This window comes from Eublepharis macularius, chromosome 4, assembly GCF_028583425.1.
Source record: "Eublepharis macularius isolate TG4126 chromosome 4, MPM_Emac_v1.0, whole genome shotgun sequence".
Classification (NCBI taxonomy): Eukaryota; Metazoa; Chordata; class Lepidosauria; order Squamata; family Eublepharidae; genus Eublepharis; species Eublepharis macularius.
In genome coordinates, this window is record NC_072793.1 from 130262587 (window position 1) to 130286031 (window position 23445).

The following is a 23445-nucleotide window of genomic DNA, read 5'->3' on the forward strand; positions in this document are numbered from 1 at the left end:
GAAGAAAAAACTAAAAAATTCATAGTAAAAAAAAATCATGTTAATATATAGGGGCCAAGTCCAACAATTGTAAGACATCTATGTAAGAGGACTTTCCCCCATCTTTCCTTTCTTACAACAACCTGTGTAACCCTAAAAAGGCAATTAAAGAGTTTGGGGGACCCTCATGAACTAAAAGCACAGGGGGTTACAGTGAGGAGGGAAAATACGGCAAAACCACCAGTCCTTTCTTCCAGTAGCAGTCTCTGCTGGTAAATGAGAGAGAAAGATGATTTCACTCTATTCTCCCTCCTCACAGCAGTTTCCTGTGCTGTGTGGCTTTCTGTACAAAGCAGTCCTTCAGTCATGGGAACATGAGGGGTCATGGAGGATTGCTGTGGGAAGGGACATAGATCCTACTTTAGTGATAAACCATATATTTCTATGAGGTTTTTCTTCCAAAACCTTGGCCAAAGATAGTTATTTGGCATTAATGTATTATTTCACTAGAAAACCAGTCCTTCCCCGCAATGAAAGACTCAGAAAACTAGTTGTAGTAATCAAAACTTTGGAACACTGGGAATATTTAAAGTAGCTTAATTCCTTAAAGCACAACCCTCCATAATTCATACCTCTCTGGTATACTTACCTATATTGACCATGTTTTGTGCCCTTTAGGAGCTTAAAGCCAACGTACATTTTTAACATTTAACTTCATCTATATTTTTAAAGTGAAGCAGTAAAAGTTAATTTTGGTCTTACCTTCTAAGAAAGCAGGCAAGAGCTATACTGTAGGTGGAATAGTGTACCAAGTAACAGATTTTTGTACACTCTTTCTTACAGGTGGTATGCAGTCTATAGGAAAAGTAAATATATTGGAATGTATAATAAATACTTTAAAATAGAGCATGTTATTTGATTGATGAGCTAGCTTTAGTTGTGTAATAAAGGATGTGGAATATGTCAATGTACAAATTATCTGGTAAATTGATAATAAACAAACCAATTCACATAAAGCTTCAGGTACCTCTTAACATAGGAGAAGGTTCCCTCCCAACACATCAGAAGAAACAGTGGATGCACCCCACACAGACCTGAGATTACATCCAGAATCAAGGCTCCATTATCCCTGCAATCATGCTTCCTTGTCCTCCCTTACTTTGGCTAATTTGGTTTGTTGGCTAGGCTTTCCTGCCTTCCATCTCCAAAAGTGAAATAGGCAACAACATGCCAATGATGTTAGGAAACAATACAAATGAACAAACAAAAGATATAGCACAGCACAGTAGCATTGGTTCAGTGGGATCTACTTCATTCTCCGAAGTAGAACATGGGATGTTTTCATTCCATGCGTACGTCACTCACAATCCACTGATGGGATTCCACAGCCAATGAATATTCTTAACCCTGCACTAGGGTTGCCAAGTCCTAAATGAAGACTGACAAGAGTTTCATTCCTAGTAGTTTGATATCTTGAGAGAAGGAAGGGCTCAGAGGATTTCAATTTCATTTGATTATGGTGTCCTGCGCATGTTTCCTTGTAATTCGCAGTTTGTGTGTATGTGTGTGTGAGAGAGGAGGGAGCAAGAAATCCCCGCTCTATCAGACATGTTCTAAACACATTCAGCCCCAATTTCAATTTACTATTTAAATACAAGATGTGGTAGTCAGAGAGACAACTTTCTTAAAGTGACACTATGAGCTGAAAATGTACTGACTTGAAAGAGAGTTATTTGTGACATAGAAATTTCAAGCAAAATATTGCCTGCTAAATATATAATCATGATTGCGGAGAAAATCCAATGCCCTCTCCTACTATGAACTCCTGCTCCAAATGGTTTATGGCTAGCCTATTTTTAATATGCTTCTTCTGCTTTTAATATAATGGTTAGCAGCACAAACAACTTTTCAAAAAGATTAGATGAATACATCCAAGATAGGTGGCATTTTGTGAGATCATATCCCTACATCCTGAAGAGTAACAGTATTGTCTTCATACTCTGCTTCTGAACATCCTAGGGCTTCCAAATTGCCATTGCAGGCAAACAAAAAGCTAAGATGAATGGTCTCATGCACAGAAAACATCTTCTACATACATATCACATTTCACAAAGAAAACTCACGCCAAGCACTCATTAAAATGCTTAAAAATAATAGTTAAATAGTCCTTTTCATGATCTCAGATTTCCTAGATACTGGTAGCTTAAGGTGCTTTGCAACAGTAGATTGATTTGAACCTTCTGAAGTATATCAACAATCAAAGCAGGCAAGGGTAGCTGGCATTGCTAGTGGGTATTCAGTTCATGTGGACATGCCCAGCTCTCTTCCAAGGAGATGAGGATAATATCAATCTATGGAATATTTTCCCAATCAAAAGCTACCATACAAAAAGTGTTCATAACAGACAGGTGCTCTGTCAGCTTTGAGCATTATCAGTCCACAGAAGTGCTTCCCGGCTCATGAATTCATCCAGTTTTTACTGGTACATGGCCAACAATTAATGCATGGAAGCACACAGAGTTTCTGTGTTCCTATCTATTCCTGCAGCCCCTTCCAATTCCCAGAAAAGATCATTGTCTTGGGATCTGTACAGATCAGCCATATGAATCAGATGAGCTGGAGAAAGTAGAGACTTATAGGATAGAACTGGCCCCTTGCCCCAGCATTGTGCTTGCAGAAGAGGAAGGAAGAACAATTTCATCCAGTTTCCCTTCTCCATTCCAGCCCTCCACCTCCACCCCAGTCATGTTGATGTTCCTCCACCCAAGTTTTTAAGATTCTAGGGATGGTCTTTCTGGGGATCAGAAAGGGCTGAAGGAACAGAAAACAGGAAAACTCTTGGATTGGATGGGTTAGCATGCCATCTCTTAGCTCAGCTATGAGTCACGTAAACCTGAAATGTGAGAAGTTCAGTGATGAGCTGAGCTTGTGATTACTTATGGAGAACCACTTGACACCTATAAACCTAATGATGATGCATCTCATGTAGTACTTTGGCACCATGATTTTATGTGCCATTTGTACATTTGTGGACTTCAATTGGAAATTTGCCACCATCACTTCTTCCAACCTTTAAGAAAAGAAAACCACTTGTGGAACAATACAGAGCTTGATTTTCTGTTGCTGCATTTTAGAAAGATATTCATCCATCAGAGCAGTTGAATGTAACGAGCGTGCACCTCTCCATTAAGCTATTTCAGGTAGAGTTGTTTGCTTTGACCCAATTGTGATAGTTGCTATCAAGAACAGAACAGGTATGCTGTTTACTCAGATGAAAACGTGATGAGATATTTTGTCAAATACTGTGAAATTCAACCAGTGAAACACATGAAAGAAGAATGAACAATTTCAGGGAAGAAAGTGCCTGTGCTTACCATAAGCTGCTGGAAAATAGTTTTTAGTGCAAACATGTAATAGCAAAGCAAAGCTGTTAAATGAAGAAAGCATGCACATATCAGATGATAAGTGTAACAGTGATTAGCAGACTGTTAATATTGTTAAAAGACTCAGAAAAGTTTTATTTTAGTATGTGCCAATTAGCCTGCATAATGCCTCACTATGTTCAGTGGTATAGATTAGAGGTGGGCACGGACAGGGGAAAAAAAATGAATGCAATGTTCGTTGTTCATTGCCATCCACAAACAGAGAATCATGAACAACCCCGAACATGACCCTGTTCACAAACATGTTCGGGGTTGGCTGTTTGTGGGAGGGAGGGGGAAGATATGAAAGGGAAGGAGGTTCCCCACGCCGTTTGCAAATGGCATGGGGAACCTGCTTCCCTTCAGAGTCACCCCTCCCTCCCTCCAGCTGGCTGGAAGGAGGGAGACTCTGAAGGGAAGGAGGTTCCCCACGCCGCCGTTTGCAAACGGCACAGGGAACCTTCTTCCCTTCAGAGTCTCCCTCCTCCCTCTAGCCAGCTGGAAGGAGGGAGACTTAGCAAATGTCATGGGAAGAAAGTTCCCTGCGCCATTTGCAAATGGCGTGGGGAACCTCCTTCTTTTTGCAAACTGCAAGGGGAACCTCCTTTCCTTCAAAGTCTCCCTCCTTCCAGCTGGTGAGAGGGAGGGAGGGGAGACTCTGAAGGGAAGAAGGTTCCCGTGCCATTTGCAAATGGCGTGGGAAACCTCCTACACTTCAAAGTCTCCCTCCTTCCAGCCAGCTGGAGGGAGGGAGGGGAGACTCTGAAGGGAAGAAGGTTCCCCATGCGGTTTGCTAAGAGTGTGGGGAACCTCCTTCCCTTCAAAGTCTCCCTCCTTCCAGGTGGCTGGAGGGAGGGGGGGAGACTTTGTCAGGAAACCCCTGACAAGCGGCTGAGTCGGGGGTGAAGTGCCTCTCTCCTTGCTGCTGTGCAGCAGCAGGGAGAAGGGCATTTCACCCCGGTAGGCTGCACTCAGCCGCTTGTCAGGGGTTTCCTGACAAACCCCTGACAAGCAGCTGAGTAGGAGATTTAAATGTCCCTCTTCATGCGCTGTGCAGCAGCAGGGAGAGGGAAATTTAAACCCAGGCAGGCTGCAATCAGGCCTTGTCAGGGTTTTCCCTGACAAGCGGCTCAGTCAGGGGTGACGTGACGTGCCCCTGGGCTTAGATTGGGGTTTCCAGGGCAACAGGAGTTCAGACAAAGTTCAGAAATTCTGTGCGTACTGTTGCCAAGGGAATTGATTGAAAGGTGCAGACTGTCTGGCTTGACAAACAGGGCTTGGAACGAACACGTTCGTCGGGAGCGGGGCCTCACGAACAGCTTGCTCACAAACAGCTGATCGGGCTGTTTGTGGCTTTTTTTTGTTCGTATTGCTGTTCGTGCCCATCTCTAGTGCAGATCTGCCAAGAGCGGAAGACTACAGGAATAAAATTATGGGTGACCTGGTCACCCTGGAAGTCTATGGAGCTGGGTAAATCATGCATTTTGTTTTAATATGGTGTTTGGGTTGGATATGGGTGGGAAGAGGAGGCCCCAAAAGAATCTATCTCTGGGAGCCCATTATGGCTCTTGGCAATATTAGACGATGGGAATACTCATTTCCTGCTATATACTAAGAGTCAGTGGTCCCCTAAGAATGGTATTCATAACAATCACTACCTCTTGTACTTTGATCAACTGCTTCGTGAGATTCTCATTTTAACTCCTTTCTACACACGTTTTAAAAACCTTTATAAACTAATTTCCCCATCCGATTTGAGTTGATTCAACTTCAGCCTGCTGCAAAATCATGCAAAATTAAATTTTTGATATGACATCATTTTATGAGCTAATTATTTAAAATAATCAGTCATGGATTGATTACCCTTTAGTATCGTTTGACCTACTTATCACATTGATAATCGTGAGTTGATGAAGAATTAGCCCCTCAGCATCTCCACTAATGTCCCCATTGGAGGCATATTATGATAAAAATGTAAGAAAAAGTTAAAACTCGATAATTATGGGTCTAATGGATTAATATCTTATTTTCCTCTCCCTGTCCCAGAGTCAAAGCATTCTTATTTCTGATCCATAGTAGAAGGCATTCATCACTACAATCTAAAGCAACACTATATTACTTCATTAGTAAAGTGCTTCAATTCAATACGTCACATTGCCAGTTAAATGGAGACCAAATAAGCAGTATGGACAATGTAGCACTTTACTGATGATGCTACTGCTAGAGTAAGCTACTGGTATTTAAGAGCATGGATGCAAATTAGGCTGCAATCTTAAGGAATTTTTTTCCTGGGAGAAAGGGAAATGCGTAACATGGGACTTACTTCTAAGAAAACCTGCTTAGGCAAGCTCCCTAAATGAATGAATATGAGGTGGCAGCAACTGAAGATTAGCTAATACAAAAGGGGGTGATTTTATACAATGCTTCATGGTAATCTCTGAAGATGCTCCTATATACTATTAGCGTTTAGGAGAAAGCTATGTTTCACATTGTTGCTCTCTCTCTCTAATTTAATTCAAGCAATAGGGATATTTGGATGCAACAGCAATCTTAAAAAAAATCCCTTGGCAGCAAAAAAGTGCAGCAAGTCTGTATTTAGTTTTCTTGATTTTTGGTTGCTAAACACTCCAATGTTTGGAGGTACATGAATCTCCTGCTGGCAGTTCAGGATATATGCATTCCTTTATGAAAAAAATGGTTTTACATCTGACTGTAAAATCCAAAATGTTCATGAAATGCTAGAACAAATCATTAAGCACCACCATCCTACCAATCATCTGTCAGTAACCTTTCTAAACCAAACATAAATCTAACACTGCCATCCTAAGCAGAGTTATGTTGTTCTAAGTCCATAAATTTCAACAAACTAAAAATGGTGTAACACTCCTTAGGATGGTCCTATAAATCAGTAAATCTTCTTTCTGATGTAAGATCTAATTATATTATTTGAGGCTGTACCGAGACATTCTTCAATCATAGTCCTTGTTGTATAAATTCGAACTAGCTGCAACAGTCAGGGCCAAACCAGAAATGACAACAGGAAAATTGTAAACAGAAACTTACCAGCATTTTGAAAACAAACAAAAAAGCTGGCGTACATGGATCCCATTCAGATTTGGGCCAAGGTACAGGGGGAAGAGATTCATCGTTCACCCTCCCTATCCCTGCAGTTTTGCCACCTGAAATCAACATCCTGGGGGCCTCTGCACTGGAGGACTTCTGGAAGCTAGAAACAATCCAAGTTGCAGAGCCGTAGAGGCTGCTTAGCTTGGACCTGTCCTCCTGCATCACCATGTTAATGTCCCAGTTCATCCCTTGGTGAAACTACTTATGAGGGGGAGAATTATACTCAGTATTTTCCTAGGCCCTAATCTGAAGTGGGACCATTGGCAGCTTTCACTGCTATTTTTCAGCTACTGAGAAGATCCCATTATGTATCATTCAGAGTCTCATGAGGTCTGACCCTTTGTATGACCAGTCATACTTTGAGCATTTAATAAAAATATACTGTTACTAATTGAAAAGACATGCAGCTCCAAGGGTTTTAAAAAAAATATTTATGTCTGTGGAACACAACATTCTCACTTCCTCCTCTTGGTACAGCTGAAAATGACTCCAAAGTTCTGCTCCTGGGGGTGGGAGACTTGGATTCAATGGAGCATTTCTATGGAAAGAAGTGTTTATGTCTGTGGAACACAAGGTTTTCATCTCCCAAATGCCTCAATAGCTCCAAATGTTCTCCAAATCCTGCTCCTGGAAGGTGGGGGACCCCAGGAGCAACCTTTGGTGAGTATTTGGGGCTATAGTGAGAGAGGGGAAGACAAGAATGTCATGTTCCACAGACAGAAATCTTTTCATCTGGGGAAATACTCTTGGGATCTTGGCCTGTATCTTTGTAAGAAAGTTAAGATATTGAAGGGTGATCTCTTGAGTGAAGGTTATTTTACAATTTAATATACATACACTATCATTAATTTTAGAATAATACAGAAACCTAATATTTCTTTTTCATTAGTTTTGAAATCTGAAATATAGAGCTGCCCGACTCCCAAGTTTCAAGAGGTGGAGGTGGAAAAATACAACAAAATAGCCATTGGGTTGATGACGTGACACCATGTCTATGGACAACTAGGAAGTGATGTCTGTCCTTTGTAGGAACCATCAGAAACTCTATGGTTTTACCATAGAGTTTGCAGTGATTAGTAGAGAGGACTGATGTCACTTCTGGGTTTTCCCCAGAAGTTACATCATGCTGTCACCAATGGTGACCTCTCCATCTCCCTGTCCCCTAGTCTCCCATTAGTTGTCAGGCCATGACTAAAAAGCCTATCATCACATCACAAAGCCATGCTTTCCGATATAAATAATCTCAAATTATGGCAATATTGATTGCAATTAACTACTATCAGCTTCTATTGCTTGTGGTTTTTACTGGTAGAAAGAATAAGTTTACTTTAGAATACAAAATAGTTTTGTATACAAATGAAATAAAACATCTTTGTTTCTGTTTCATTAAATTTGTCACAGGGAACTAGCAGAATTGCATGGCCTGAGCAGTGTTACAACCAATTTAATGGAGGATAATTTTTAATCAATAAGCAAAAATTATCATACTTTTAAAACATGAGTCTGGGCATTGGGGAAACTTTCCAAAATGTGAATAACTGAATTGTTGGTAAGACAAGCTGTTGAATCATAAAAAGGAGAGAGACCGTCCAGCAGGTGTATTACCTCTCAGTTTAGCACTGTCTATTATACAGGACAAGTATCTATGAGTGCAAAGTGTTGGGGTCAATATTAAATAATTCCGCTAGACACAGTGCAATCCTTAGCTAAGGTAACAGTTCTAGGTCCATAGAAATTAATGGGCTTAAAAGGTGTAATTCTATTTAGGATCACAATGTTAGAAAGTTATTCCTAAAAGAGAAGGGAATGGAAGAAGGAGGAATCACTCATGGTTTTCAAGAATAGACCAGGGAGTTGCTCCCAGCTGGAAAGAGCAAGAGAGCAGTGGAGAAAGAATAAATGTCATGAAAAGGATATCCCACAGAGATAAAATCTCTTTAGACATCTCTATGTAATTTTCAGTGCAGGAGATAAGAGCTTATGAGGTCCTTACAAACAAGGCACTTAAAACTACCCCTACCAAGACCCGAGGAGAAAGTAACAAGTTCAAAGCTACTTACTGTTTGGGTCTACATTTTCACAAAGTTCTGTTTTTGCTTCCCCATTGGGTCTGTCGCTAGCTTTGTGTGAAAGTCGCGATGACATGGTTGCTGCTGTCACTACTGCCTTGAAGCTGCGTTTCCGTTTCTGGACATTTAGTTCAGGGTGGAAGATGATGATGTACACTTTCGGCATGTAAAGCATCCCCAGGGCCACAGAAGCACTTAAGTTCATGGATATTGTAAGTGTGGTAGTTTGTACGTAGAGCTAGGAAACACAACACATAAGGACACTATTACAAATAAAATGGTATGAGAAGGAAGCAATACCAGTTTCAAAACAGGTGCCTGTTAGAACCATGTTGATTGAGTCAGTCTGGGTCGTTTTAAATTTGTACCAGCATTTATGCAGCCTTTGCCAATTTTACAAACATTTTCTAAAAGGAATCAAAAGCTTCTAGGGTTCAAGAAGACTGATATGATCCTATGCATGAGGTACGTTCAGTAAGGCTTCTAAGTTCAAAAAGGCTTCTTCATATTCAATAGTGTATCGAACTGCAGTCATTCTTGGTGCTTTTATCATAAAGTTGAATCCTACATAGAACCTTGTACTGGACAGGTACTTACTACTAATAGCTGCTAAACATGTCTTGAAGGAGGGAAATGTAGGCTCTGGATTTGTGTGCGTGTGGTATTAATGAGGTGAACTATATTGACCCTCAGGTTCTGAGTATGAGGATTCAGCAAGAGATACCACCAACACAATACCCTTTTTGAGCATGGGCCTTGATCCAGAAAAAGTGTGGAGCAGCCTGCTTCAACGCACAAACTGAACTTCTTGTATCAGGGAAAGCAGGTTTAAGATCCTATAGCAAATCTTCCCAAGACTTATTCACAAATGCATATAACATTCACTAGGTGCCTTATCACTTGATGATTTGCAGATGAATTAGGGTTGCCAGCTCCAAGCTGGGAAATTCCAGGAGATTTTGGATGTTGAGCCTAGAGATGGTAAGTTTGGGGTGGGAACCTCAGTGAGTTATAAAGGTATAGAGTCACCCTCCAAAGCAGCCATTTTCTCCATGGGAACCTTCCTTCACAACCACCCTCACATGTTGACCATTCTGTCAAGCTACTAAACGTTCCTATATTACCAGTCACAACAAGGAGGTCTAGGGCAAAAGCCTTTTGTGGCAGCAAAAAAATCAAGGAAGTCAAGTCACAGGTCCCACTGACATGAAACAGAAGGTGTTTCCGAGGTAAACGTTTGGGTAAAGGAGAGAACACCTAAGCTTTGTGTGAATGGAATTTAAAAGTGTGTTGGCTGAGATAAAAGTTTAAAGTAAAATAAGGAGGAGCTGAATTTAAGGTTCAAAGCCAAAGGTATATTATTAAAGGTAGCATCTATGGAGAAAGGAAAGTTCAAAAGGAAAATGTTCATATAATGGCTGCCAATGGAGACTGACAGAGATTCTCTCACATATAGTCTAGGGATGGGGCAAGTTCTGTGCTGACATAAAGGGAATTTGAAAGGCTAGGGTTGGGTACTGTGGGCCAGGAAACTTAAAGAATATTTCTATGCCTAGATGAAACTAGTTGAATTATAGAATTCACTGCCTCTGTTGATAACCAATTTTTTAAAGAAAACATTGAACTAAAAAGGTCTATCAATGGTGATTAGCCCTGGTAACAAAAATAGAATATTAATAATTAGCAGGAGCATACATATGATTCCTAGATGCTCAGGATGTACACAGAACATCCACTATGCCTTGCTTGTAAGCTCTCCATAAGCATCTGGTTGGCTAGTTGGAAAGAGTGTGCCAGAATTGATGCAGAAATTGATTCAGCAAAGCAATTCTTAAGATATAATTTAAACTTTTTTTCTTTAGTATCACCACTGCTGTTCCATAAAAATCAATGCTGACCTCTGAGAAGGTCATAAAAACAGAATGACATTGTTTAGCATCATACTAGATTCATTTTTTTCCAGCTACCTGTTTTCTGTAGACAACAGACATTTTTAAGCACACTAGCTTCACATAAGCAATTGTACCGTCTCACGCTTTCGTCTTTTGATCCTGAATATTTGCTTTAACCCATCTGTTCAAATTTATTGTGTAATGGAGCTTATAGATGGATTGTTACAATGGTGTATTGCAGCACTCAGGACAGGAGTACTTCTGGCTCACACTAAAGTTCTGTATGCATACCTTATTTGTATACAGGTCCAATGTGCAGAGGAAGGGGTGTGTGTGTGTGTGTGTGCGTGCATGCGCGCCAGAATGAGCGTGTTGGCTTGGCTATGTACTCCACTCACAGCTAAGTATGCTAGCTAAGTCTAGTCCTGTACATATTCATGTAAATGAAGGTATAACATCTATGTGTGTACAATTTGTAGATGCATAGCCTCCATTCTTTTAATTAGGAATTCTCCGTTATTTGTAGACTGAGACAGGTTGCACAAGCATGGGTTTTGTACCCAAATTTGGGCAAATTAATGTAGGAGGAGGGACGATCACATTCACTTCTGAACCTCTCTGTGTCTGTTGGTCTAGTACATAGATAGGCTGTGTGTACAAGGCATATATTCCCCATGTTTGTCAGTACATGATGTGACTCTCACACTACTGGAAACACTACATGTCTAAATGGAGAAGAATCTGGAAAAGAGAAAAGAAAAAAATGGTTCCTCTCAGGTATTCTAATGAAAATCAAAAATTAAATCCATGCATTCCTATGTCATCCAGTTTTACTTCAAAGGTTCTTCCATGCAGGTTTCTTTCTAAAAAAAAAAAGAACAATCAGTCTTGGTTTAGCAAACCAGTCAAGCACTGAAACATTATTCCAGGTTCCTGCACAACTGTTATGGTCGAATAGGATAAATCTACTCAGAGTTGTGCCTGGACAGCTACCCATCTGCATATGTGCACAACTTGCAAAGACAGAGATTTTTTAATTCATGTCACAAAGCACAGATTTTAAGACTTTCATAGTTAAATCCTTTTAACTGAAAGCTTAAATATCTAATGCATTAACTGAAGATTAAAATTTTCCTTCCATGGGTTAAATATTAAAGAACATAAGTGGGGGAACTACAAAGACATGCAAGGGGGGGATCTCATTTTCCCCTCCCCCAAAAGCACCCATAGCCTCTTCTTTTTTCCTGCTTCCTTCTCTTCTTCCCATTTCTCAATCAACCCACCTTTTATCTGCCCCCGTCTCCAGCTTTCTTTCCTTCCTTCCTTCCTTCCTTCCTCTGGCAGCCATTCCCCAGAAACTTTTTGTAGTTCCAGTTTCCTGATTGGACCAGGCCCAGTTGAGTGGTGATTGATGTGGAGCTGTGCCCAGCTGCACAGTAGAGAACCTGCAAGAATTTGCTGCAAGGATAGCACACTATCCTGCAAAGAAAACCCCCTTTTTCTGCCTCCTTCTCTCATTCCTACCCACCAGCAAACCTATCTTTACCTGCTTTCCTGTCTTTAGTTTTCCCTCTTTCCCTCTTGTGGTAGCCTCTACCTCAAAAAACTATGGCCCAGTTGCACTGTACCAGTTAATGGATTGGGCCCAGTTGTACAGTGGGGAACCTTCAAAGACATCATTCTCCCCATATCATGAGTCTCTTCTTTTCCTTCTCCTGGCAGCCTCCATATTCTCATTCTTCTCTGCTTCCTTCTCTCCTTCCTAGCCACCAACCAACCTAAGTTTTATCTATCCCCTATCTTCAGCAAGATTTATTGTTTGTTTACTTCATTATTTACTTCATTTATACATCACCTTTCTCTACAATGGGGACTCAAAACAATTTATATAACTGTCCTTCATTTTATCATCAAAAAACTCCTGTAAGTGGGGGTGGACTTAAGGTTGCCAGTCCCCTGCTGGCACCATCATTCCCTGCTCCCACCCTCCACCTCCTGCCCTCACTTACCTGGCCAGCAATGGAGACACAGGCCTCCCATGTGTGTGGATCAGGGCCAAATCAGCCTGCATCAGGCCCGAATCAGCCTGGAACAGGCTGCTGTGGAGCATGGGAGTGGTCCTGTGCACCACAGCAGCCCATTCCAGGCTGATGTGGGCCAATTGGGGCCCAATCCCATGCTCCACAGCAGCATGTTTCAGGCCGAATTGGGTCCAATTTGGGCTGAATTGGGCCGGATTCAGCTTCCTGTGGAGTGTGGGAGTGCTCCCGGGAACAGCCACGGCCCACGTGAAGATGTCACTTCTGGAAGTGATGTCAAGTGGGCCCAGGAGCGTGCATGTCGGAAGATAAAGTAGGTGCTGGGTCCCCTGCCTCCTGCTGGGAGGACAGGGGGACCTGGAAACCCTAGGTGGACTGGGAATGAAAAAAACTGGAAAAGGCCCCCTGCACCCCTCCAAAGTAGTGAGGGAGAGAGGAAAATGGAGTTTGCCTGCCCTGCCCCACCCTCCAAAAGGTGGGAGGGAAGGAAGGAAGAGGCAGCTGGCCTGGCACCACTTTCCTTTCCTTGCACAGGACTTGGGGACTTGGGTGCACTGGGTACCACTTCCCATGCCTTGAGCTGGCTGGGAGCCACTTTCTTGATTTCATGTGGGATTTCAGCAGGCCAGGCACCATTTGCCTCACCTCACATGGGGCTTGCGCTATCTGAGCTGGGCACTGCCACCTCCCTAGCCTTGCACAGGCCAAGCTAGGTGCTGCCACTTCTCTCACCTCACCTCATTTCACCTCACCTCACACATGTTGAGGGGGGCACCACTACCTCCCTTGCCTTGCCTTAGGTGACCTGGATGCCACCTTACAAATAGCTTGGCTGGGCTGGGCTCAGCCTTTGTCATAGGGCTGGACTGACCCAAGTAGATAGAGGCCAGTAGCCCACTCAGAGGTATCCTGGTGCTTTAATGGCCAATCTGCCCTTGCCTGTGAGATAAATTAGCCTGAGATTGTATAAGTGGCCCAAAGTCACCCAGTGAACTTCTGTGGCAGAATGGGGATTTGAGTTCCTAATCTGATACTCTAACCATTACATCACACTGGCGTCTGAGGAGGTGGCTGTTGTTCAACAGTACCAAGTAATCAGGCCTGAGTTAGTCATGTGAAATCAGGTAGTAGCATAGTAAGCTGTCTGGTGGTTGCTGCCAGGCCTGGCCTCAATGAGGCCTTTCCTCAAAAGCCAAAACCTTTTGCCAAAGGCACTGCCCCTCCCCCTGCCTTTTACAGTCAGAAACGAAGCCCAGAATTCTGGCACAACAGTTGTGGTTGCCTGATGACAGCCACGGAAGGCATTTGGTTCTTAAAGCTTCAGGCATTCCTTTTATTTTTTTCCCAACTCCCAATGATTATTTGCAGAATTTTCCCCTCAAACCTGAGACATTTTTGAAATTTGAAGAAACATCTGTCTTGTCCATTCATGGCTCCAATCTCTACCTTTAAACATCATCACAACTGGCCAGATTGAGAAATAGATATATTGTCAAGTGGGGGACCTGCAAGGACTTGGAGAGGGCACCTCATTTTCCCCTCCCCTACCATGTCTTCTTTTCCTTCCCTGGCCCCCATAGCCTCTTCTCCTTCCCCTGCTTCCTTCTCTTCTTCCAATACACCTTTGCCTGCCTCCTGTCCTCACCTTTCCCCTCCCCCTCCAGCAGCCTCATTCCTATGGCCCAGCTGCATGACTGGCTGAGCCAGGCCCAGCTGCATGGTGGAGAACCTTCAAGGTCTTGCAGAGCATACTGTATCCCCTTCCCCACACTATTTCCTTTTTCCCTCCTCCTGGTGGTCTCCATATGTTCACCTTTCCCTATATTCTTCTTTCCTTCAAACATACTAAACAACTTACGTTTTATCTGCCCCCATCTTCATCTCTATTAATTTACTTCATTTATAAAGCATCTTTCTCCCAGTGGAAACCCAAAGATGCTTACAACATTCTCCTCTCCCAATTTCATTCTCACAACAACCCTCGGAAGTAGATTAAGCTGAGAGCGTGTGACTGGATCAAAGTCACCCAGGGAGATTCTACAGCAGACAGTGATTTGAACCAAGTCTCCTGGATCCTACTTGAAACTCCACTACTCTACACTGGCTTTTATTTGTGGAGGAAAGGTGCTGTTGAACACTAGCAAGTAGCCAGGCCTGGGTGAGTCATGCAAGTCATGTGGTATCAGGTCATCCAGTGATTGCTTCTGGATCTGGCCCCAGTAAGTCCTCCCTCAAAGTCCAAAACTGACCTGGAAAGGGCCCTCCTTTACTGACAGAAACCAAGCCTGAAATATTGGCTAAACAGTTATGGTTGTCGAGCAACAGCCACTAAGAACAGCTGGTTAAAGGTTCAGGCACTCTTTTTATCATTTTGAGTTTTTGTTAACCCCCTCCCTGGGTATTTTTTTTAGCTTTCAGATTTTTTGCAAACCTGGGGCATTTTTCAGGTGTGTAGATCCATCTCTCCCCCCCCCCCCCCGCACGCACAATGCTCATCTTCATGAGATCATCACTTGGTATCAAAATAAAATTTTATTGATCTACTCAAGCCCATTAATTTTAATGTTGTAGAGGAAAATAAAACTACTGGCAATCTAATCAATTAAGTGATTGTTGAAGTATTGCTTACTCAAGTTGTTTTTTTTTTTTTAAGAGAGTATATATTCCAGTTGAGTGATACCTGTCTTGTCCACAACAACATAACTGGAGCAAAATTTACTTAAAAAACAGAAGTGAAGCTGAACAAATGAAAGTTATTTAAAGATTAGGGATATTCCTTCTGAAAAAACCTCAGATATGATGCCATTCTATTTAAAAAATCACCTCATTTCAAAAAGAGCAAGAGTCCAGTAGCATCTATAAGACTAACAAAATTTGTGGTAGGGTATGAGCTTTTGTGAGTCACAGCTCACTTCTTCAGGTGGTGAAGTGAGCTGTGACTCAGAAAAGCTCACATTCTATCACAAATTTTGTTAGTCTTATAGATGCTACTTGACTCTTGCTCTTTTCTGCTGCTACAGACAGACTAACACTGCTACCCACCTTGGTCTATCATAATTCCAAGTTTCACATTCTAAAATAAACACACACACACACACACACACTCTTTGATGGGGACAAGTGTGTTAGCCCTTTCTTTCACATATGTGCACATTATGTATGTGATTAACCTGTGCTGAGTTAAATGTAGTTAAGCTTCATAAACTATAATGATATTGGGTCTGTTCCTTACAAGTATGAGCAAGAAGAGTAATTTGAAACTGGCTCAAGAACAAGATTACAGTGTGGCATAATCTCAGACTGGTTTTGGAGAAAAGCTATGTGGTGGATTCAGCTGAATCTAATCAGTCAAGACTGCTCACTTCCTTTTCCCTGGTATTTCACCTTGGTGAAAGTAAGCCAGGTCACTGCACAAGCAAGTCTCTGAATAGCCAGGCTCAAGAAGACCTCAACAACCCTATGAAGTAATTAAAAACCTGGCCTGGCATGTGCCTTGTTTGATCAGGCATTACTTCTGGAGCCTGGGCCGATTCCAGATGGCCAGAAATTGCGGTTTTTCTGCGGATATAATCGCTTACCGGCCACACGTTTACTTTCGTCTTCATCCGCTTTGTCTCGCAGCGTGCCGTGCCATCCCGCTTCCGGATGTTCACACGGCCAACTGAGGTACCCGGGATTGGTTGTTTCCTCCCTGTCACAGTTGACGTCGGGGGCCTTCATTGGTTTGCATTTCAGTTTTTTTAAAAAAAATTTTGTACGTGTTTTGCGCAAATGCGCAAATGTGCAGGTATGCGAATACGCAGCGTCAACTTTTGTGCATTTGTGCATTTGTGCGCATTTGCGCAGTTCGATGTGCGCAAACGTGCAACTGTGCAAATGGCACCCAGTTTAAAAAAAAAATTAAGGGAATATTGTTGCCAGCCGGCTGGCAAAGGAAGGAGGGAAAGGGGAGGGCCTCTCCACGGCGACGAAGCGTCCAGAAGTGTGCAAACTCGCAATACGGCGTTCACACCATCTGCTTCTGGAGCGCAACACAACGCCATGAACCGGAGGTAAGCAGGGACAGGACATTACGGGTTTTTACGAGTGAGGTCGCTGGAAAAGCGAAAGCACTCGCTTTATTTGTGCCCATCTGGAATCGGCCCTGGCCTGATATTCCTATTTCAAAATGCTTGGATAGAGCAAGGAAAAAGGTTAATGGATCTGTGAAATGGGTTGGAAACCTTAATGCACACAATTTTCTAGGGTTGATGGTTTTCATCTTTTGTAGGAGGGATATTCTATCTTTCTGATGAAAAACTTGCTAGAACTTATCTAGAGCAGGTGGGATGAAAGGCAGCAAGCAGAAATTGATTCTTCTCTAGGCAGGGGCAGTACAAGGGATTTGTAACTTTAGAGGGCACCCTGAGATGTCATTTCAAAGAGGCTTCCTCAGACAAGTCTTTGGGCTATTGGATTATCCCAAAAAAGTTATATGGCCATGAGGTGATTATTGGGAAAGGCTTCCTCAACACACTTCTAAACCTTGTCTTTGATAAGCCTGAGGTAGTTTTACAACTGTTCTGGGACTTAAGAATGGTGGCTCACACATACAGGGTAATTAGGATGGGAGACATGTCGGAGCCATCTAAACCCAGGGATATTATACCTTTAGTAAGGGAAGAGTAAATGTAGTTAATAAAAGCCATCCCCCATGACTGCAAGTTACTTTTATTTGAATTTGAATAAAGCTCCAGGTGGAGCTGCCAAAGGCATTCTGGGGGAGGAGATGGGTAGGCCCGCCCAGCATCAATGAGCAGGCAGCCCAGAAGCTGGCCAGGGCAGCTCCTCGCAAGCAAGGCCAAGCATGCTTAGCAGCACAGAAGCCAGCTGGGGCAGCTCCTCGTGAGCAAGGCCAGGCAAGCTCAGCAGCTCAAAAACCTACTGGGGCAGCTTCTCATGAGCAAGGCCAAGGAGACCTCAGCTGGGGATGGCTTGCATTCAACCCCACCCTGCCAGCAAGGCAAGGAAGCCTAGAAGGGATTAGTGATAGGAGGGAAACACCTGAGGGAAGGCACAGCTGGGCCAAGTCAGGAGAGGAAACAAGCCTGGAAGGAGGGCGGGGCGGAGAAAGGAAACCCTATAAAGGGTGGCTAGGAAGAGCTCTGAGGTGGTGGGTGTGAGTAAGGAGTGATGGTGTGGAGTGAGAGAAGAGCAGTGTGAGAGTGGAGGCTTGGAGGAGAGTTCTGGGAGGAGGAGATGATGGAGGACGCAGGGGGTAAGCAGGCCAGGTTGAGCAGGCCAGTCAGTGGACTGAGAGGGAGTCTGGGTGATGTATACCGCCCCACCTTCCACAGAGCAGGGTCCTACAGCATCCCTGGTGCCCCTCTGATGTCAGGGCCGGCCCAGCTGGCTCCTCGCCCAGCGGTGGCAGCGACAAGCCCTGACAGGAATATCCAAAGATTCCTTAAGAATGTACATGCTTAGTGTTCAACTGTTGGAGAGAATGCCGTAAGTGGTTTGGACTTTCTAAGGCAGGGCTCCCCAAAATTTTGAACTTTCAGGCACCTTTGGAATTCTGACACATAGGTAGGCACAACCACAAAACATATATGTTCCTACATCATGTCTACTGACTTTATTAATGAATATGAACAATCATCCATTCTCATAAGAGCCAGCTCAAACATGAATTAAATTCTCTGTCCTGATGCAAGAACTGAGAAACTGAGCCAGGTTTTCAGCTAGAGTCTGACAGACTCAACAGTCAATTTTTAGATGCTGTTCATAAGTATCCTATATGCTGTAGGAGGTGGAGTCAATCATAAAATGGATGCCTAGAGAGGCAGCACCATGTCATGTTAAATTACTTATATTTTTGTTTCTGCAGTATTTCATACCTGTATTTGGATCTATGCTTGTTTTCAGATTTCTGTAATCTATATTTTATTTAGGGTTGTTAGGTCCCCTGCAGATGGGAGGCAGGAGACCTGGCACTTATCTTTGCAGATGCCTCCAGGGTTGCATGATGATGTCACTTCTAAGAAGTGATGTCATTATTCAGGGCCTCGTGCCAACCCTGGGAATGCCCCTGCACTTTGCAACTGGGCGATTTAAGCCTGCTTGGGGCCAAATTGGGCCTGTTTGGAGCCTAAATTGGTGCACTGTGAAGTGCAGGAGCTATCCAGGGCCCTCCCAGCAGCACTCCTATGCTCCAGAGCAAGCCAAATCAGGCCTGTTTGGGGTCAAAATTGGCCTGCTGCAGAGCACGGAAGCGCTGCTGGGGTGGTGCAATGGGCCCTGAAGTGGTCCTGCACTTCACAGCGGGCCAATTAAGGCTCTAAACAGGCCTGATTCAGCTCATTTGGGGTCTGTTTGGGGCCCAAATCAGTCCGCTGCAGAGCATAGGTGTTCGCTGTGCCACCTAGGCATGTCCCAGCCATTGGTTTACATGGTGTAATCTGCCTTAAGTCTCAGTGAGAAAAGCAGACTATAAATAAAATAAAATGTCAGGGAGTGAGGTTATTCATAACTCAGAGTACCTTTTCAACATTTCAGGCAGAAGCTCCGTTTACCAGGATGTCTTTTAAAATTAACACATTGTATAAAATGTTTTCTTGCATATACACAAGTATACATACATAGCTAGGAAACCCTTAACTGGTAATAGCTGTATTTATTTTGCAGCCATCTAACACACTGATGTGGAAAGAAAAGGGAAAAAAAATATTTCTCCTGGCTAACCCCTTTACATGAGGCCTTCTCTAATGACCTCAGCCATTTTTAACCTATGCTATTACAAGTAACAACAACAGTGAGCTCCTTGCACATGTTAGGGCCAAGCTACAAGTGATGAATGACACTTGAACGGCAAGTGGATTGAGTGGAGGGCAAATGAACAGAGAGAAATACACTTGCCATTCAAGTGCCATTCGTCACTTGTAGCTTGGCCCTAAGAGATTCTGGCCAGATTTTGATAGCAACATACATTATTTTTGAAAGAGACCAATGTTTAATGTTGTACTGTTTTTATCAACATCCATCTGAATTATAAAAATACATTCAAATTGGGAAGATCTGATGACTTCAATACAAGTTCTAGTTAGGTGCATTAAACATTTTAAGCTATTCAGCTCAGAGGTGTTTGGTCAGAATCAAGTGCCACTGTTTTGTTAGATCCAGAGGAATATCAGTTTGCTATTTGCATAGGTGGTGGTGGTGGAAAGTTCTGTCAAATCACAGCTGACTTATGGTGATCACATAGGGTTTTCAAGGCAAGAGGTGAGTAGAGGGGGCTTGCAATTGGCTGCCTCAGTGAAGTAAGTCTAGACTTTGTTGGTGGTCTCCTGTCCAAGTACTAACCAGGGCCTATTCTGCTTAGCTTCTGGAATTTGACAAGATCGAACTAGCCTTGGTTACAGAAAGCTAATGGCTGCATTATACCACAAATGTTAACAACTTATAAAGCCCCACGTTACCTGATCCATTTGCTAAAAAACTCTTGGTTGGTGCCAGGAATTATGGCAGGCACCATGGCACCCATAGGCAGCACATTAGCGAACCCAGTTCTAAACAGTCACACCAGTGCTCTCCCAGCACCATTTTAATAGTGGTGATTTAAGAAAGTTTAAGAGAAAAGCTGATTTATGTCATCCAGTGGAGTTTTTGATACTTTCAAAAAAAATTAACTACTTGCATATTGATCACAGAATTGTCACGAGGACATACTGTCATTTTATGTTTCATGATAACATAAGTAATACACATAGAAAACATTTTTTTCTACTTTTAATACCTTGCTCAAATGAATAGCGTGGAGTTGGATAGAAACCCATGACATATTTTGAAATTTTACCCTAGCTTACCTCTTTACTCTTTAAAAAGTGATGTCAAACTGAAATAAAAAACTGTGATGTCAAACTGAAATAAAAAACACATCAAACTCTGAAGTAAGTTAGTGACAATTACACCCTAAGGATATCATTTAGATGCAAAGGTACCTAGGTATGATCATTTTCCTTACATAAAATATTTCAATTTGAATTTCCATGTGTGCCACAATCTCTCTTTCTCCATACAAATGACACAAAATTACCTTAAAATACTGGAAATAGTCTTAAAAGTGCAGCTGTATTACCTAGAAACTTTGTACAGCCCATATGGCACCAAATAGACAATTTGAATGGCTAAGGATCTGCTGTATCATTAAATCACTTATGGATCAGGCCCTCATGGAGTTTTTAGTTTGAGATATCAAATAGACAGGACATCAAGAACTGAAACTGTTTAATAATAAAAATGGAGGCAGAGGCAGAGAAATTTTAGAGTTACAACATGGTGAAACTTCACGATGGTCTCAGTTTACTAACATATTACCTTAGGTGCTAAGTACATCTTTAAAACATCTTTCAGTAGGTTGTTTCCTATGACTGATCATGTGAGACGTTGAATATCTTCATTAGCTGCCAATCAGTAGCCGGAAAAATACCTTTTCTTTGGAGGGCTTTGCTACAAAGTCATTTCAGTCTGTGTGACACTATATACAATATATACTACTAGTACATTGAAGTATCTCACCTTTGAAGTATCTCACTAGGTACATATAAGAAAGCATTCCTATTTTTAAAAGTCCTAGCAAAGCTGAACATCAAGAAGACAAAAGTAATGACTAAGGAGGAATTACACAATTTTAAAGCTGAGAATGAAGAAATTGAAATGGTTCAAGATTTTCTGTTCCATGGCAACCAAAAAAATCAAAAGGAGATTGAGACTTGGAAGAGCAACTATGAAGAAACTAGAAAAGATCTTTAAAGATGTGTTGCAGTGGGAACCCAGATCAAGATAATCTACATTATGGTATTCCCCATTACTATGTATGGACGTGAAAGCTGGACAATGAAGAAATCTGACATGAAGAAAATAGACTCATTTGAAATGTGGTAGTGGAGGAGAGTTTTGTGGATACCATGGACAGCCAAAAAGACAAATAAGTGGGTTCTGGATCAAATCATGCTTGAATTCTCCCTATAAGCTAAAATGACAAAACTAAGGCTATTGTGGTACTCCTGGCTGCCGTGCAGCAGTTAGAGCCTGGGACCTTATTTTGCCCCCTCAGAAGGAGGAGGAGCCCTCCTGGCTAGCAGTTGCTCTACATGCTCAGCCCACCTACTTCACCCTGTAGTAGTGCAGGATTAGCCAGCTGCTGTTCCCAGAGCCTGGTAGGATTTTTTTCTCCTCTCCCCATATTGGCAAAGGGGGACAGGTGTTTTTTTGCCTACCTTGCACTGCAGGAAGAGGTGTGAAGTAATTGGCAATGGTAGTGCATCATTGTAAGTCACTGGCAGGAGAGATTTTGGGGATAGGGAGCAGGCTGGTGAGCACCCCTTAGCAGTTCATCTATCAGGAGTGGATGGTATGCTTGTGACGGCTACCACCACCTGGAGACTGCCTGCAGTGAACCCCATGTGCAAGTCCTTCCCTCATGCTGTATGGCTGAGGATTTAGGCTCTTGAAGGGGGGAACAATTTTGCCTGGCTGGCTGGCGTAAAGCCATTACATTGATGGCTCCCACCCAGGGCTGTGGGGTTTGCCCAGACAGATCAAGACAGTGTTCCAGGGGTGACCCCATGGCTTGACCTGTATGTCTAGTTGGTCCTTGCTGTTTTTAATGGTTGATGTTATATTAATAAAGTGGTCTTTTAGTTCCAAACCTTGTGTCTGCTTCTTCATTCTGACTGGGGGGTGGGGCAGAATGTACCTTGGTCACATCATGAGAAGACAATATTCTCTGGAAAAATCAATAATACTAGGAAAAGTGGAAGGCAGTAGGAAAAGAGGAAGACCTAAAACAAGATGGCTGGACTCAATGAAAGAATCCACATCCTTCAGTTTGCAAGATATGAGCAAGTCTGTTAATGATAAGATGTTCTGGAGGTCTTTCATTCATAGGGTCACCATAGGTTGGAGGCAAATTGACAGCGCCTAACAAAATAGCAGTCAATGCAGAGAACCTTGTATTCTGTAAGAAGACAGCCTGTCTGCAATCTCTACAACATCCCCTTTTCATATTTCCAGTTCCTCTGGCTTGCTTGGTTTGAGATGCTACCTGTCTATCCCTATCTAAAAGTAGAGGCATTTCAGTAATGAGTAACACAAAGAATATCTGTACCTCTCTGCACTCATTGTTATTCTGAACATGCATGTGCTATATACTATTCCTGAGGGCTCTGCATGCTCTGCAGACCCCTTCAGAGAAACTAACTACAGGAGATGATAGTTCCTTTGTTGTGTGGTACCAGGCTCTATAAAATCGACTGTAAATGCACAGATCTCACAACTGTTCACCAATCTGTGTGTGCACAAGGCAATCCCATTAATATCACTAGCTCTTGGTAAAATGAGATAAAAATTGTAAACCACTTCACTAAAATGCAAAAAATCACAGTGATATAAAACTGTAGTCCACACAGTAACAAGCAACCGGAGCAATATCACACTGAAAAAACAAAGTTCCGAACTAATAATATCATAAGAACATAAGAACAGCTCCGCTGGATCAGGCCAGCAGTCCATCTAGTACAGCATCTAGTTTCATAGTGGCCAATCACTAGCCCTGGAGGGTAGGTTTCAACAAACAAGACAGAGGCCAAAGTCTTCCCCTGATGTGCCTTCTAGCTCTGGCTTTCAAAGCTTTACTGCTTCCGTTTATGGAGGTTCTTATTAATAATCATGGCTAGAAGCCATTGATGGACCTATCTTCCACTCATCAGTCTTTAAAATCTATTTATGCTAGTGGCCATCACTATATCCACTGCAATGAATTCCAGAATTTACAAGTAAGGAAGTACTTCATTTTGGTCCATCCTTCATTGGACAGGGGGAGGTGTTTCACCTATGCAAAGTCCCCAACAGGAAAATTGTGTGGGGAAGGCTGAAGCCC

General features: G+C 42.6%; 1 protein-coding gene across 1 annotated transcript in view; it reads right to left on the bottom strand.

Annotated features, from left to right (window-relative positions):
- Positions 1 to 763: 763 nt before the first annotated feature.
- GRM7 (glutamate metabotropic receptor 7) overlaps positions 764 to 23445 on the bottom strand; it is a 703043-nt gene continuing 680361 nt past the window's right edge. Inside the window, exons 9-10 of the mRNA XM_054978478.1 lie at positions 8588 to 8834; positions 764 to 834 (exon numbers count right to left, since the gene is read on the bottom strand). Coding sequence (XP_054834453.1) covers positions 764 to 834; positions 8588 to 8834 — 318 coding nt within the window. The remainder of the gene's footprint in view (positions 835 to 8587; positions 8835 to 23445) is intronic.